General features: G+C 38.5%; 2 protein-coding genes across 7 annotated transcripts in view; one reads left to right on the top strand and one right to left on the bottom strand.

The window, feature by feature from the left end:
* RAD9B (RAD9 checkpoint clamp component B) overlaps window positions 1-9,069 on the bottom strand; it is a 63,620-nt gene extending 54,551 nt beyond the window's left edge. For 3 of the 5 annotated variants that reach the window (XM_034638945.1, XM_034638944.1, XM_011225929.3), the window contains exons 1-4: window positions 8,907-9,069; window positions 6,934-7,004; window positions 5,981-6,133; window positions 4,585-4,699 (exon numbers count right to left, since the gene is read on the bottom strand). In XM_034638945.1, the coding sequence (XP_034494836.1) occupies window positions 4,585-4,699; window positions 5,981-6,133; window positions 6,934-7,004; window positions 8,907-8,943 (376 nt within the window). In that variant the 5' untranslated portion in view covers window positions 8,944-9,069. Of the gene's footprint in view, window positions 1-4,584; window positions 4,700-5,980; window positions 6,134-6,933; window positions 7,005-8,906 lie in introns of those variants that run through there. The other 2 variants (XM_034638946.1, XM_034638947.1) reach the window with 2 other exon arrangements.
* Window positions 9,070-9,111: 42 nt separating this feature from the next.
* VPS29 (VPS29 retromer complex component) lies at window positions 9,112-16,951 on the top strand. Of its 2 annotated transcripts, XM_002913062.4 has the most exons (5): window positions 9,112-9,241; window positions 11,289-11,300; window positions 13,537-13,728; window positions 15,995-16,230; window positions 16,463-16,951. In XM_002913062.4, the coding sequence occupies exons 1-5, from the start codon at window positions 9,239-9,241 to the stop codon at window positions 16,578-16,580; spliced, it is 561 nt and encodes a 186-aa protein (XP_002913108.2). In that variant the 5' UTR covers window positions 9,112-9,238; the 3' UTR covers window positions 16,581-16,951. The 2 variants fall into 2 exon arrangements, with proteins under 2 accessions (XP_002913108.2, XP_002913109.2); XM_002913063.4 differs by lacking the exon at window positions 11,289-11,300 and having other exon boundaries at window positions 9,124-9,241.
* Window positions 16,952-17,439: the final 488 nt, after the last annotated feature.

The following is a 17,439-nucleotide window of genomic DNA, read 5'->3' as shown; positions in this document are numbered from 1 at the left end:
GTTTAATCACAATTTTCCTTGATAGGATACAAATGGGATAAATATTTAGAAGTCCTGTTTTCTCCCTGGGTCATTTATTAACTTTATCTTGTGCTGCACAAAGTAATGGACTGTAATGAGATAAGGAGTTTTGCATTAAAATGGGCTTCCTTCATTGAGAAAATCTTACTATTAACAACTGGGGCATTTGGGTGGCTCAGTCGGTTAAGCATCCAACTAGATCTCAGCTCCCATCTTGATAACAAGGTTGTGAGTTCAAACCCCGCCCTGGGCTCCACGCTGGGACTGGAGCCTACTTAAGAAGAAAAATAAAGGGGCACCTGGGTGGCTCAGTCATTAAGCGTCTGCCTTCGGCTCAGGGTGTGATCCCAGGGTCCTGGGATCGAGTCTGGCATCGGGCTCCCTCCTCTGCTAGGAGCCTGCTTCTTCCTCTCCCACTCCCCCTGCTTGTGTTCCCTCTCTCACTAGCTGTCTCTCTCTGTCAAATAAATAAATAAAATCTTTAAAAAAAAAAAGATAAAGACAACAACAACAGCTGAACTAAAGCAAATGCTTAGTCATATGTTTGACTTAAATTCTGGCATAAGCTCCTTATTGTCTCACAGACTGGTAACAACAGTGTGAGGCCCAGCAGCCAGGGCAAGGATCATTCTGAGTAGTAGTGTTTCATAAGATCTGCTCCTGGCCATGGGATTCCTGATGCTAGGAGAGAATTCTACTTGCCATTTCATAAGCAATTTCAATTTGGAACTCCCCTCAGTGGTTCCAGAGAACTCTTTCAAACCTGAAGGGGTACAGCTAAGGAACAACCATTAGTTTGGAAATGTTACATTTGTAAAGTTTAGAATTTCAGAGGTGAGTGATACTTCAAAAATCTTGTAAGTTATTCAAATAAGACCCGATAACTATACGCTCACTGTTAATTGAGTTTAATGTCATTAGCACATCTGTAGAATGCCCTTTGACAAAAACTCAAAACCTTGAAGTGGGAGGCCAGCATTTCTTGACATCACTTCATTAATACATGAGTATGTATCAAAGTTTTATTTTCACTCGGTATCCCAGTGCACTCCTCTTCTCTTATGGAAACCCTTTTCTGCTGGAGTCCTGTCTCCTTGAGCCAGGACAGAATACATTATTAGCATGTGGTGTATATCAGAGTGTTCCTCAGGAACTCATGGACTCATTTTAGCAACTCTAGAGCCGCTGCAAAGAAAGTATGGAGAATTGGTGGAATTATTAACAAGATAAATATTTCAGATAAATCTTGGTTCTCGATGATACAAATCCTTGTTTCCTATTAGCAGATGCTAAATAATTCAAGAAATCACTTTCTGGAAACTTTTCATGGTTAGATTTAGAGAAGTTAGTCTTTATTAGTAGCTCATGTTTTTCGATTGTTTGCTATCAGTGAAGAGAGCCAAATTTACATCACTGTCCTTAATTCCTTCCCAAATCCCAACATGTATTTCTAGAAGCTTATGGGCTATCTCTACCCAGGTCAATTTTTCTCAACTAAATTTGAACAGTGTTTCCCCACCAGATTATAGATATAAAATTGCAAGCATAATTTGCTGTGTGCATACAGTTTTGGAAACTGTAACTACTCCAATTACGTAGTAGCATCCATGTCCTCCAGTCCCCTTCCTTCCTGAGCTGGCCCTTCCCCATTTCACAGCCATGAGTTTCGAGGGAGGGGGGAGACTGACTCTACTTCCTGCATCACTGATAGGCCCTCACTGGTACAAATCAATTGGTGTAATCTTATCCCCCCTGCAATTAAATTTGGACCAGATATGGCACTTATAGATGGGAATGCCCTGGCCACTAGGATTAATTTAGGTTGGTCTAGTTAGAGCAAAGTCAAGCACTTTTGTTCACTGGATACGTGAGGTAAGGCTTTCACTCCCGCTGATGTGAAAGAGGAAACATGTAGCCCTGGCTGCTGCTGCAAGCCGCCTGGTCATTGAAAAGTTGTAAGAGAAGCTGGCCTTAAGATAAATCACATGGAGGAAAGTAGAGCTGAGTGAATTTAAAAAAGAAAAGGAAAGGGGTGCCTCAGTGGCTCAGTCAGTTAAGCATCTCCCTTTGGCTCAGGTCATGATCCCAGGGTCCTGGGATTGAGTCCCGTATCAGGCTCCCCACTCAGTGAGGAGTCTGCTTCTCCCTCTGCCCCTCTGCCTACTTGTGTTCTCTCTCTCTCTCAAATAAATAAGATATTTTAAAAAAAGAAAAGAAAAGGAAGGAGGAAAAGAAGCAGCAGCTGCTGCAGCCTGGACCAAACCACACCTATGACCTAATTTTGAACTTTTCATTTACAAGACCCAATATTCCTCCTTATTATTAAAGTCTTTTTTCTATTACTTGCAACTTAAAGCATCCTAACTCATACAGCTTTCCTACAAAAGCTATTAAAAATCAACCAATAACAAATATGTATTAAACATTACTCTAATCAAACTACTTGAGAGACTTTTAAGAAACTGAAGGGGCGCCTGTGTGGCTGAGTTGGTTAAGCAGCTGCCTTCGGCTTGGGTCATGATCCCAGGGTCCTGGGATTGAGCCCCATGTCAGGCTCTCTGCTCAGCGAGGAGCCTGCTTCTCCCTCTCCCTCTGCCTGCTGCTCCCCCTACTCGTGCTCTCTCTCTCTCTCTCTGTCAAATAATTAAAGTTTTTTTAAAAAAAGAAACTGAAAAGTTGGTTGTTTAAAGTCTAGCTGGAAATAAGCGATGAGGGCAATTGTAATAATAGCAATCATTGACTACGTCAGACACCACACTATATGCTGCACACTGGTGATCCTGCTTCACACTCACAACAACTCTGGAACGTGAGGGTAGGTAAGATTATCCCTATTTACAGAAAAGAAAATAGTTCAGAGACCTGATGAGAGAAAAATTCTAAAGGCCTGATATACAAGGTAGGCCATCTTAGATTTCTTTCTAAGTTCACATAATGTACGTAAACTTTGTTCAAACCAAAAGCCTGATTTATGGCCTGCCACACATGCAATGTACATCTTTGTGAATGAGTAGCATAAAGGAAAACCATCTTGTCCTTGAGGCATCTCAATCAATGCTCCTGCTCCCTGCATTCCTTTACAATGAAACTCATGATTCCTGCCTACATGCTAATCTATAATCTTTTCAGCTTTTACATGATGTAAAAATGTATATAACCCTGCAAATACTGTTCATTCTCTGGAGCACTTTCTTCCTTGTGAAAAGTGTGTTTCCTGGGCAGTTGTCCTAACTTGGGCTCGAATAAAACTTTCTAAGATTCTAAAAAGTTTGTTCAATTTGCGTTGACAAAGCTTAAGTACTTTCACAAAGCTAATCAGAAGTATAGAAGATCCACACCCAAGTCTGTGATGTCAAGGCCTGCTGTGCTTTTAATCATGCTCTTTACGTGATTCTGCTATTATGTGAACTGAAATTCAAAGAAGGGGGAAAATCATGTTAAATCATGGATGTTTTGCAGGGAAAAAATTTAAAAATATAACACGAATATGAGTTTAAGATATTAAGATAAATCTCAGGCAAAGTAACAGATATAAGATAATTGTAACACTATCATAACCTTCCAGAAGACCATTCCACTACAAAACAAGATTTGGACTAATATCACAAGCATGAGTTTTTTAAAGCATACAATTCTACCTGCTAACTTCAAATAAAATAGCAGCAATCATAAAAATTATAACTAGAGCTAACACTTAGAGAATGTGCCAGGCATTCTTTTAAACACTGTAGAACCATAATTTCTTATAACTCATTGAAGCCTTACAAAACTTAAGAATGCTAGGACTAACATGATCCCCATTTTATATTTGGGGCAAATGAGGCACACAGATGTAAAATAATTTGCCCAAAGTATCAGCAAGGAAAGTGCAGAGCAGGATTCCGTCCCAGACCTTGTGGCCTCCACAATCCATGCTCTTAATCACTGTACTATAGATACTTAAGCATGTAAATGTCCTGGGAGTAAAACATTTGAATATCTACCATGCAAGGCTGTGAGGCAGGAAATCTGTTTTATAGCTTGGTGTGACAGAGAGAATGTATGAAGGTTTCAGCTCCTACTACTGTGAGGTTCAACTCAAAGCCAGGTCTGCGACTTACTGGTTTTGTGACCTTGGGCCCGTTACCACACTTCTTTCGGTCCCAGATACAGTACTATCTGCCACCCAGAGGACTTTCAATACATGTTGGCATTATTCCTTTCTGTTCTTACCAAAGAACACTGTTACCAAGGCACTCTTACAAAATATCATTAGACAGACAGTTAATTTTAGAACCACCTACTGTTTGACTTCAAGTGGACATTTAAAAAAAAAAAGGTTTGTATGCAAGCAAAGCTTGTGCTGCTGACAAGCTGAAAAAGGAAAAATTTAATACCAATCACTTCATAATACTTCTACAGAGACAAGATAATACTTTTCAAGTACTTACAACAGCTCTACCATAAAACCAAATTCTAAGCAGTAATGCAATCAGAAGTCTTAATATGCAGTTTGAATATTCTAAACATAAAAAATATTAACAAAAAAACACAATACTTTAAACTAGTTTTAATGATACCTACCATGTCTGCAGAAAAACTGAATGACAACTTTGCACTGATCGGATCTGGTGAATATTTTGCACTTCTCTACATTTCTTTCGAGGGAACTCAGACATCTAAAGATGGGCAGAATTGACTGTAACACAAATACATTATCAAATAGCACATACTTAATATGGTTGTTTGATTAGTTTAAATGAATTAACAAAAGAAGAGTATGTATATTCACAAATCAATAGATTTGGCTTGCATGCCTTTTTTAAAAGTATTTTTAAATTTTTATTTCTGTTTTGAGCTATGTAATTATGTAATGTCAACCTTAAAAATAAAATAGCCAATATTCATTTTTTTTCTGGGTTGAAAATGTATTTTCCTCTCCTTTGACAGAGAGGAAATATTTTATTTATTTATTTGACAGAGACAGAGACAGCCAGTGAGAGAGGGAACACAAGCAGGGGGAGTGGGAGAGGAGGAAGCAGGCTCCCAGCGGAGGAGCCTGATGTGGGACTCAATCCCAGGACTCCACGTTCACGCCCTGAGCCGAAGGCAGCCGCTTAACGACTGAGCCACCCAGGCGTCCCTTCCTCTCCTTTTAACACTTTATTTTTTTTCTCTTTTTTAAATTTAAATTCAATTAATTAACATGTAGTGTAATATTAGTGTCAGAGATAGAGTTTAGTGATTCATCAGTTGCATATAACACTCAGTGCTCATTACATCAAGTGACCTCCTTAATGTCCATCACCCAGTTACCTCATCCCCCTAGCCACCTCCCCTCCAGCAACCTTCAGTTTGTTTCCTATATTAAGAGTCGGTTGAGCGTCTGTCTTCGGCTCAGGTCATGATCCCGGAGTCCTGGGATAGAGCCCCATGTCGGGCTCCTGCTCAGCGGTAAGTCTGCTTCTCCCTCTGCCCCTTACCCCGCTTGTGCTCTCTCTCTCTCTCAAATAAATAAAATCTTTTTAAAAAAAGAGTCCCTTATGGTTTGTCTCCCTCTCTGTTTCATCTTCTTTTATTTTTCTCTCCCTTCCCCCGTGATCCTCTCTTTTGTTAAGTTCTTAACAATTTAAGAATTTAAATTCCACATAGAGTGAAATCATATGATAATTGTCTTTCTCTGACTTATTTCATGTAGCATAATACCTTCTATTTCCATCCATGTCATTGCAAAAAGATTTCATTTTTGACAGCTGAGTAATATTCCATTGTGTATATACACCACATCTTCTTTACCCATTCATCTGTCGATAGACATCTGGGCTCTTTCCATAGTTCAGCTATTGTGGACACTGCTGCTATAAACATGGGGTTGTCCTGCATGCCTTTTAAACCATGTATTAAATGCAGAATAGATGTCATGTTCTATGTAATAAATATTTCTACAATACAAGAGAAAACCAGGGCCACTTATATTTACCTTCATTCCCAATTTGCAATTTAAATTTGATGTTGTTGAATCATTCTCATTTACTTTCACTGAGGTTGACCACTGATAATGTTGAAAAAACACAGGAGAGAAGAGGACATATCCATATGCTGACCGACAAGAATTCACAGATCTTAAAGCAAGCTGAAAAATAAGAGGTATTAAGGAAAAAATCAACTTTCTCTAAATGATTAATTCAAAAAATTCTATTATATTTAACACTGCAATTAGTTCAAATAAGGCTATGGGATGGTAACTGCATTATATGGACATTATACATATGAATTATTATAGATATTAAATGGGTTGCGTCATACGCTGTATATTGAATTTGCACACATATATATAAATGGATACACATCTGTAATGAATACATATAGGTATTAACTCTAAAATCTTGCATGCTGAAATTGTAAAGTTGTAAATGCCTTTAATTTTAATGCACAAAGTGGCAGAAGGCAATGTAAATGGGGGTAAAAAGATGGCAGCAAAATGGCAATCTCTTGCCTCATCTAAAGTGAGAAACTGTCGGTCAGTGCCAGCCAACTGCTTCCACCTGGTAATGCTGGCCCCAAACTGTCAGATCGTCTAAGTTTTTAAGAGAAGCAAGAAACTCACATCTTTGTGTGGACTCTTCCAATTTTTAAGTTTAGAAAATTATTTCATTAAAAAAAAAAAAACAGTTCAGTCCCAGAAAACACCTCTGCAAGCCATACCTAGCCTCTTGACCACCAGTTCACAATTTCTAATTTAAATCTCTTGTGTTTTTCTGCATGATTTTTATAATATGCTCTCAATGTATGCACATATATAAAATAAAGATGAACAGTGAAAGGGATAATTACAATTTCTGGGTTTCCTAGTTAACATTCAATCTGGACTGGGATGTTTAAACATCTTCTTTTGCCTTAATAGATGGTATATTGTTTAATTTTCTTACTTACACCTTTTTCAGATGGGTCTAGCCACAGCTCGTCACTGATTCGTGATAGAGCTTGGATTGCTTTCCCAAATACTACAGAGAAAAAGAAAGGTACTGCTTACATTCTTTCCTCAAACAATAAATACAAATCATAGGACTACTTCAGCATTCACAGGTCTCAAGTTTTAATGCATAAAGAACAGTGTTTTATACACTAATGCTAAAAATTGCTTTAAATATATAATACTACTCATGACAAAATGAGAGGCACATAGTAAGAGCTCAATAAATTTACAGAGTGTGCAAAATGATAAAATGCACCCTCTTCCTTTATGTTTGCATGGAGCTACTGTGGCAAGTCAATTTCCATACTACTATATCTTTAGACTTGGTTTAAATAAATATATTACCTGCCCCCTCCCCCCCAAAAAGAGTGAAAACAGAGCATGGAGGGATTTGAAGGGGTTTAATAACTTCAAAACAAGTCATCAGAGAGAAATTAGAGGCATTCAAGATGCATCTCTGATATTTGAGGGAAGCATGCAAGATGCGAGATCTTCCCACCAAACACACTCAGGTGCCCTGTAAGGAAGAGAGGCTAGGCTGGGTGACATATTTGTCTAATCTGATATGAGACTGTTAATATTCTTAAGAATTATGAATAAGTACAAAATGTGGCAGAGAATACTATGTGAGCTCCACATTGGGCTACATGTTCAGCATGACCTCTGCCTCTCTCTCTCTCCCTTCCCCGACTCGTGCTCTCTCTCTCTCAAATAAATAAATAAAATGGATGGCCAGATTAATCCTCAGTAGAAAAAAAAAGAAGAAGAAGAAAAAATTCCAAAACATAAAATCAGCTTATAATAATGCTTAAGAATCAGAAGTCTGTGAATTGGAGGTACCGGCATGAACCCGAGATGGGATGACAAGGGGGGTAAAAAAAAAAAAGGATAGAGGCATTTCTCCCTTTTTACCACTTCACATTCAACACTTTTTCCTGGAGCTACCTGATGCAGACCTTTCACTCATCCAATGAACGGTTTTGGAACACCCACTATGTTCTGAGTACAGCCCACTCCGATGGGGGTAGAACAATGAACAGGACAGGAACGGTTCCTGCCCTCACAGTGCATGGCGTACAGTACAGGAGGAAAAGCAAAACTATCATACAAATAGTTGTTTATTGAGAACTGAGCTATACACTGCAAGAGAACTTCTAGAACTCTAAGAACCTGGAACAGCTGGGAGTTTGGGCTTCCCTTTCCTGTTCATTACTACCGTTCCATGGATGGCCTCAACCCAGGGGAAGCTAACCATGACACAAGACGCCATTCTAGGATCACTTCCAGGTTACAATCTGTAGGAAACCGTTCTTCTCTTAAATACAGATTTTCTGGAGTAACTTACATTTAAGTACCATTTGTAACATATTCGTGTACATTCCCATCTATTATTGAGCTCTTTACATGCATCTGTTTCATTCCTACAACAAGCCCTGTGACGAATATGCTGTTATTCTTTTTTTTACCGATGAGGAAACTGAGCCCAACAGTGATTCAGTGGTTTGCCCCGGGTCATACATCAAAAAATGGTAGATAGAATCTGGGGTAAAAACCAGGTTGATGCTTTCCTCATGGCACTAAAATACTTTAACGGTCTAAGCATCATTTTCCCCCCAACTCCTCCTCACGCAGTCATTATTCCGAGTTTGATACCCGCATTCCCAATCTCTGTTCCAATGGTTTAGTTCCATATCATGGACACTGAAGACAATAAATACTATGCATAAATAAAAGCAGATGGGCCCTCTTCCTCCCCTCGAAAGCTACTAGGAGCCTGGGTACGTGGCGGCTGTTCGTGGCCAGGCCTTGCGTCGCCAGCCCCTGTACATAAAGGACAAAGGGGAAATCGCCGAAGCTTAGTCTTAGTCTCTCTCTCTCTCTCTTTTAACTTTCCCTTTTCTACATAGGAAGGCAAGAAAAGTCGCTCCACCTTTCACCTGACTGCCGCTCATCCCGCACTTCAGCATGGCCGCGAGCCCTAACAAGCCGCGCTCCAAGGAGCGCCTCTGCTCGACGGCCCCAGGCGCCCGGATGTCGCCCGCTCTTTTCGAAGCTTCGAGATCTTACCCCTCCCACCCCCACGCCACAGTGTCTCAAAGAGCAGCTGTGTTTCACGGCGGGGAAAGGCCTCTGCGGGCCTCCGTAGACCGTCTCCTGTCGACATCATCTGTCATTGGCTGAGAGCGAGGTGGGCGGGTCACCGAGCAGCCCGAGGAAGAAGGCTGCGGCGGTGGTGGTGACTGAGCGGAGCCCAGTGACAGGATGGTGAGGACGGCAGATGCGGCGACCGAGGCCTAGCTCTCGGTCGCGGTGCTGCGTCGTTGGGAGCAGCTGGGAGTCTCTAGGCGAGGGCGTGGACTATTCCGGGGGCCGTGGAGGGTGCAGCCCAGGGCCAGGCCTGGAGAAGGCCCGGGGGAGGGCAAGGGGAGGATAAGGAGCAGCCACCTCTGGGTGCGGCCGGCTCTGGCCTCGCACCCCCGCCCCAGGGGCCAGAGGACATCCGAGGGGGAAAGGGCCCCTTTCAGCGGCTCGTCCTGTCACGAGACCCGCACGCCCGAGCCGGAAAGGCCTTTGGGCTTGTGCCTCCAGCGTCCCCGAGAAAGGGGCATGGTCCCCTCTGTTTCCAGACGTTTCCCTACTCCTTTCCCTTAAAAGGCACCTCCCGCTGGTTGGGGCATACCGTTTGCCAGCCCCCTGTGTTGAAAGCTGGCTTTTCGAATGCAAAACGGGAAGTAACGAGCAGAATCCCCTATCCATTTTAGTTTGCCATCAGGGGAAAAGGGGTACAAACTATCCCCTTCTCCCCTGAAATAAAGTGCAGCTGCCATCGAAATGTGCTAGTGAGTCCTCAGCGGACTGTATTTGGCTCTTAGAATGGCTGGAACTATTGTTTCCTAAATGGTTTATGAGCTCCTTGAAATTGGAAAATTTTGTGAATATGTATGTTTTTCCAGGTAAGGAGCCAGTGTTGGCTCCAAGGGATACTTTGGGGAGTTTCACCTCAGTCGTTCACCAGATTGCCCAGCCAGCTTCAAGCCCGGCCCCCCACCCACTGACCTCCAGTAGGTTTCTGCCCTTAAGACCGTCCTACGTAAAAACTCAGGAGCTGCTGCTGGAGAGGGCTCGTAGCTGTAATCAGACTTTAAGAGGTGCCCTTCACCCCCTAAGAAGTTAAGAACGTGTTCAAAAGGAGCTATTATCTTGCTATTTGAGTTGATGAGGGTAACTCTAAAGGGACTTCTCTTTCTGATGAGCATCCATTGCATTTTTAAGATGATCAGGGTTCAGTGACAAGCATAGCCTTTGAGGTGGTTTATAGATGTGACAGCCAGAGATTTGTGGTATGTGCTTCTTTAGTGTCTCTGTATATGTGAAAGGCTTTAATCCCATTTTTGATTTTTGCTCCTAAATAGACTCCAATTTAGAGTGATCCGGTTTACAGTAATTTTGAGGCAGCTTTGAGAAGATGACATATGATTCCATACTCATGTTTCTAAAGTATTTTTTTTTTTTGAAAGATGAACACTTTTTTAGGGTAGTTATACTGGAACATAGCTTGTTACCTGAGATAGAACTGGGTAAAATTTAGGATTAGCTGATTCTTTCATGATTAAAAATCTTTCATCTGGCAGAGTAGATTAGAAATGTTCAACACTCAGTAGTGTAGAGTCTATGGGCAGCAAATTCCCGGTGTGGAGAAGGTCCAGTTTTAGCTGGAGGAATGTGTTTGTTTTATCTTTAGTTGGTGACTTCACCATCTGATAATGTATTCAGAGTGCTGTGTTAGATCTTCTATACAAAATAATGATCTAGCTACAGCATAAATTTCCAGCTACTAGAATTTTGAACATAAGAGAATTAAAATCAGTATACTTGAGGAATAATTAGTCCTTAATTTTATATACATTGTTTCTGATAAATTTTCCAAATTGTCTTATAAAATTCTAAACAGAACAGGAAACAAAAGGGAAGGGAGTTTATATAGAGAATAAGACTAAAAGTAGAAAATATTGACAAGGCAAAAAAATATATATATATATATATTTTTTTTTTTTTTGCTGTGTGTGTGTGTGTCATGTTTAAAAATACAGCAAGTGGTTCTTTTGGTATTATTTTGAGCAAAGCCAATTTTTAACATTTTCTTTCATAACACTCAGAAATCATTAACAATTGTTTGCATATTCATTTGATATGAGTTTTTTGTTGCTCTATTTTTGGTTTGTTTCTTTTCGTTGCTTTCTTTTAACATTGGTCATGTTTCACCCTTTTTTTTCATTCCCCTGTCTGCAATCAACTTCTTCATTCCACTAAGGCTGGGCACAGAGTAAGTTTCTTCTCTTAGCTCGTACTAACAACGGTGGTTGGGTGGCTGATTACTGGGATTTTCACCCTTTTACAGTCTATCCAATAGGAAGTGGCCAAATGCCTATGCTTTGATTGGTTTGGTTCTTTATTTGAATTTAACAAGACTGCCATTTCCAGGATCTTTTGCTGTCTCAAAAGACTATAAACTTTGTCTAACCTGAACAGTCAAAAGTGTGGAATTTGGGCAAGTACACTCCTCAAAGTATGACATTTGTTATGTGACATTATTTCCCCAATAACTTAGTCATCTACATGAAACAAGAGTCTTAGTAAGAATCTTTACTAATTTGAAATAATTTTTGTTTGCTCATTTATATAGTTATATTTTAAACTGCTAATAATCTGGGTACACTTGGGCATAATCCATAATACATGATAGAACTGAGGTCATCGGTCATTATAAAGTATCATGTCATACTAATATTCTTTGTAGCACATTTAGATTGAACAGCCCATTCATTATCAGTCTCAAAGATTTTCATCCTGCAATAGACATATACCATTTATGAGTTTCAGGTTCTTTTTTTTTTTTAATATAGAAATCTACGTTTTACCTTTTTCTCAAATGCCAGCTTCCCACATTAATTATGTACTTCAATCCATATCTGAAGGGATCCCCCTCTAAAAATGAAGATTGTTCTCTCTCCAGGTACTTTTGCATTGATTACCAATGAGGATGGAAACTTCATAGTGGTTTTTAGTTTTACAATAAGATGTTTTATCCACTAAGATCTGGATTGAAACAATTAAGTCATTGAACAAATACCAGCTGAAACTACTCTTTAAAAAGAAGAAACTTATTTAACAATTTCTTTTTAAAGTGTGCTAATTTTGTAACCTTGTGTTACTTCAGTTACTCTGTGTCCTGAGTTCTTTTCCTTTGTAATCATGTTGATATTTGTTAGCAAAATGAATCAAGTTTGTTTTAGTAATAATTTTAGTTTCACACATTTTGTTTTGATTAATTTCACTTTACAAAGTCTGTGGTGGCAAAACTATTTTCTGTTTTTATTCTACTTTAGATATGTTTTCTTGGATGATATTAAATAGTCATGCCTTCTTTAAAAGCAGTTAAAGGGCATGTACATTTATGGATGGGATGTCTGTGTGGGAAGACATCCTGTTACAGAATGAAGGTGTTTATACTAATCAACATGAAGAAATTGATTGTTGTTCAAAATGACCTTTTGACAATATTCCATTAAATGACTGAATTAAGTAATGTTTATATGTCAATTTTTGAAATTATAAAATTAAAATTTTACAGGATTGAGGTTTTTTATTGTTATACTTAAGTGAAAATTTTATTTTTGTCATCTGAGACTGTATTGCAACTCTAAACTACCTCCTGCTAAATTCGTCACTTATTTAGCTGATCTCTTTCTCTGTCTCTCTCCCTCTCTCTCTCTTTTTTTTTTTTAATGCTCTAATGCACATGAAAGACCGTGATAATGTTATTTTAAGTTTGGGAACCAAACTGAGGGTACATAGGCCATTTAATCCAGACAGTAAAAGTATGACAGGATTTCTAATAAGGAAAGAGGAGAGAACAGAGATTATAATTCAAAAGCACGGGTTTGTCCTATTGAGACTTTGAAACGTAGGCTGTTTTTCTTCCTTTGTCCTATATAGCTAATAGTTTTTGGTAACAAATATTGTAAATTTTATTTACTTTTCTCCAAATTGTTTAGTAAACATAAGTTATAGAATTAAGTTTTTTCTCTATCACTACATTTTTAACAATTGTCTTTATTAATGTTCCTGGAACATAGGAACTGTACATTATGTTTTACATTATAGCTGCAGAAATGGGAATTACCATATCACTCAAAAATGCCAAACTCCATAGGACCCCATAGTATATTTCAGTTTGCAGTTTTTTAAATTCAGTGTCATTTATAGGTCTCTAAATGAATTGCTTTAGAAAGCCTGATTTTATTTTTGGTAAATAGAATGATGACCTGTATTGTGTATGCACACTGTTATGACCAAAATAAAATAAGGCTGATTAGAACAGAATATGTTACCGTATGTGTCTTTGTTTAAATGGTCCTAAGAACGGTATGGATAACTTCTGCTCCTTTGGGTTCTGGAATCTCTGCTTAGTTAGTTTAAAAGGGGAGTTAAGAGAGGAGAACATCTTGTTTTGACGTCATGTTTGACATTACACCTTGTCTCACCTTGACACTTTAAAGTTGGTGTTGGTATTAGGAGACCTGCACATCCCACACCGGTGCAACAGTTTGCCAGCTAAATTCAAAAAACTGCTGGTGCCAGGAAAGATTCAGCATATTCTCTGTACTGGAAACCTTTGCACCAAAGAGAGTTATGACTATCTCAAGACTCTGGCCGGTGATGTTCATATTGTGAGAGGAGACTTCGATGAGGTGACGTATTATTTCTTTCCATTCACAAATATTTCTTTTCTTGATTCTTACATATATAAGCTTTATCCTTTACACTTGAGTTTCTCAGCTGTTGCGGTCTTTTTCTTGTGGTTGTTAACGTCCCAAATACAAATTTACTACACATACTTGTCCCTGACTACTCAGTAAACATATTAAATACTTGTTCTAAACTAAATTGATATGGAATTAAAAAGTGATTTTGTTACTATTTTTTAGTACTGTCATTTAGTTTATAAAATTTTTATTACAGACTTCTCACCACCACCTCTACTGCCCTGTTCCAAGCCACCATATCACTTTCCTGTATTCCAACTTCCTCGTTCTACCCTTCCTCCATAATTTTGTTCTCCAAGTGGCAACCAGTGTGATCCTTTTTAGGTGAAGTAAGGTCACATCACCATTATGCTGAAAGCCCTGCTGTGGCTCTCTAACTCCAGGGTTAACTGTGAAGGGGCATGAGGAAGTGGGAGGATGTGATAAAACTGTTCTGGATTGTGGCAGAGCTTACATAACTGTATGCGTTTGTCAAAACCCCTTGAATTGTACATTAAAAAGAGTAATTTTACTCTATGTGAATTATACCTCAATAAACCTGACTTTAAAGAACAAAGTTAGAAGTTCTGGGATTGCAGCTTTCCCCACTAGTTAATAATGAGATTTTAGGCAAATTGCATCCTCTTTCTGGCCTCAGTTTCCTCTATGTAAATATGATTGGAATAGATGATTTTTAAGACCCCAACCCATACTAATGTTATATGATTTAGCATGATAAATCTGATGTGTGAAGAATTTCCTTTGTGTTTCTGGGAATGTAAATTTTGTCAAACTCATTTAACTTCATTGGTGATGTTTACTGGTTTTCCTTTATATGAAACTGAATAAGCATCATGTCTTTTTTTTTTTTTTTTTTTTTTTTTAGTGGATTTTAAAAAGGAATTCAGATAACCTTTCACCTGGGGGCGAAAGACAGGGCGATGAGAAGGGAAGGGGCAGATTTCTTGTCAATAAATAGAATATAGGTTTGGTTTGTTAAAAACATATTTGGGGTTCTGTTTGTGTTGTGCTAAAGACAGTTTCAATAGCAAGAATTAAATTTTTTTGCTTCTGATTTGCTAAATTCACAGACCCTGGAACCATACTACCAGGGTTTGGATCTTGGCTCAACCACTTACTAACGTGTGGGCAAGTTATTTTAACCTCACTCTGCTTCGGTTTCCTCATCCATAAAATGGGGGTCATAAAAGAAGCTACCTCATAGGATTGTATTAAATAGATTGATATTTAGAAAGCCCTTAGAGCCTGCTTCATACTAAGTGCTATATGAGTATTAACTATCATTATTAATTGAAGCCATCTATATAATTATTAAAGTCTGGGATATAATTTGAACACACCTAACTTATAGGTCATATCCCTAGGATTCTTAGGTAGAAGAAACTCACAAATTTGGGGGAATAATTATTCTCTACAGCATTCCCCAAAGAACCCATAGTCTGTTTAAAAAAGGGGGGGGGCGCCTGGGTGGCACAGTGGTTAAGCGTCTGCCTTCGGCTCAGGGCGTGATCCCGGCGTTCCGGGATCAAGCCCCACATCAGGCCTCCTCCGCTATGAGCCTGCTTCTTCCTCTCCCACTCCCCCTGCTTGTGTTCCCTCTCTCGCTGGCTGTCTCTATCTCTGTCAAAAAAATAAATAAAATCTTAAAAAAAAAAAAAGATAAACACGAGGCAGGGATTGCATGATAAATTCCAGTTTACCTAGAATAAGTTATGTGTTTTTTTTTTCCTAGAAACAAGTTAACCTTCACGATGGGGGAAGTTTGCCGTATAACTCCATGGCAACATGCCATAAAGGCAGCTGTTTTTTGTTTTTTTTTTTTAAGATTTTATTTATATATTTGACAGAGATAGAGACAGCCAGCGAGAGAGCGAACACAAGCAGGGGGAGTGGGAGAGGAAGAAGCAGGCTCATAGTGGAGGATCCTGATGTAGGGCTCGATCCCAGAACGCCGGGATCACGCCCTGAGCCCAAGGCAGACGCTTAACGACTGCACCATCCAGGTGCCCCAAGTTATGTTTTGAACATCGTTGTAGCCTTAGAGACTGAGGAAAAATCAAATATTTAATAAATGTGTTGGTTGTGGAGCACTGTATCAAAATATCCACAGGGGATTAAATATTTAACCAGGTTGTTTTTAAACATCAATATCTCTAAATATATATATATTTATGTCTGTTTCTTATTTTAGAATCTGAATTATCCAGAACAGAAAGTTGTGACTGTTGGGCAGTTCAAAATTGGTTTGATCCATGGGCATCAAGTTATTCCATGGGGAGATATGGCCAGCTTAGCCCTGTTGCAGAGGCAGTTTGATGTAGACATTCTTATCTCGGGACACACACACAAATTTGAAGCATTTGAGCATGAAAATAAATTCTACATTAACCCAGGTTCTGCCACCGGAGCATATAATGCCTTGGAAACGTGAGTAGTAATTTGGGGATTTTTAAAAATTATTAGTTGCATGTGTGTCATTTCATAAAGGAGAAATGCAACCATTTCAATAATTATAGCCTTTTGGGCAATCTTCTTTTGGTGATTATTTTCAATATATAACAACTAGAATTCTCTGTGAATCCAGATTGTTGTAAATTGAAATTTTTAGTGCTGGTGCTTTTTACTACAAACCACTGACGTTATTTATATTTTCTTCCAGAAACATTATTCCTTCATTTGTGTTGATGGACATCCAGGCTTCTACAGTTGTCACTTACGTGTATCAACTAATTGGAGATGATGTGAAAGTAGAACGAATTGAATACAAAAAATCTTAAAAGCCAGGCCTGTCTTGCTGGGTTTGTTTTTTTTTTTCATTCCCCTGTTCAAATCAAGTAATAAAACATTTATGAGGCACAAAATTGTATCACTTTTATAATATTTTGCAGTAAAATATATTGTCTAGTGTTAATACAATGTTCTAAGCTTCTTGTAAACTATAAGAATATATTCCGTTTCCATATATGATTTCTATGAAAAAAAGTCCATCACACAGTAAATGGTAATGTGTTAAGAAAACTTTATCCTTGTAAATATCTTCAAAGTTGATATCTGGAACTTTATTACAGAAATAGTGCATGAGGAAGAAAAATCTAGACTTTCTTGTATACACTTTTCTCCAGTAATAAACAGTTACCTTTCATTTATACTTTCTTGATAAACTGTGTTTTAATTTTTAAAAATCATAAAAATGAGAGACCATATGAAACTGCACCAGAGCATTAAAGTGATGAGGTAGATGGGTTCACCTTTCGGGGCTCTCTCATTTCTTACAATGTTCTGGGTCAAAATGTTGGGCTCAGATTTTATTTTCTAAAGAATATATTATATTGACATATTAGCAATAATTTCTCAAACTGTTGGTTTAAATTGCCCTGTTCCTATATTTCAAGTTTTAACTGTGTGTTTGTGTGTGTGTGTGTGTATGTATTTTTTATTTTTAATTGTTTAGAAAGGAAGTATGGTAGAGTTGAATATATAACGTAAAGAATCTTCTCGGTACAGTTACTCCCAACTTACTCTAGTTTGAGAGTCCAAGTGTTTGGCAGTTTTCATAAAGTAGGGCAAATTGATACTTCCACTTTTAAGTTGTATTCAAGGAGTAAATATTTATTAAGCACCTTTTTTGCAAGTCTA

The sequence above is a fragment of the Ailuropoda melanoleuca genome, chromosome 12, assembly GCF_002007445.2.
Source record: "Ailuropoda melanoleuca isolate Jingjing chromosome 12, ASM200744v2, whole genome shotgun sequence".
NCBI classification, from domain to species: domain Eukaryota; kingdom Metazoa; phylum Chordata; class Mammalia; order Carnivora; family Ursidae; genus Ailuropoda; species Ailuropoda melanoleuca.
Note: the sequence above shows the minus strand (reverse complement) of the source record. Positions and strands in the feature narration are given on the sequence as shown.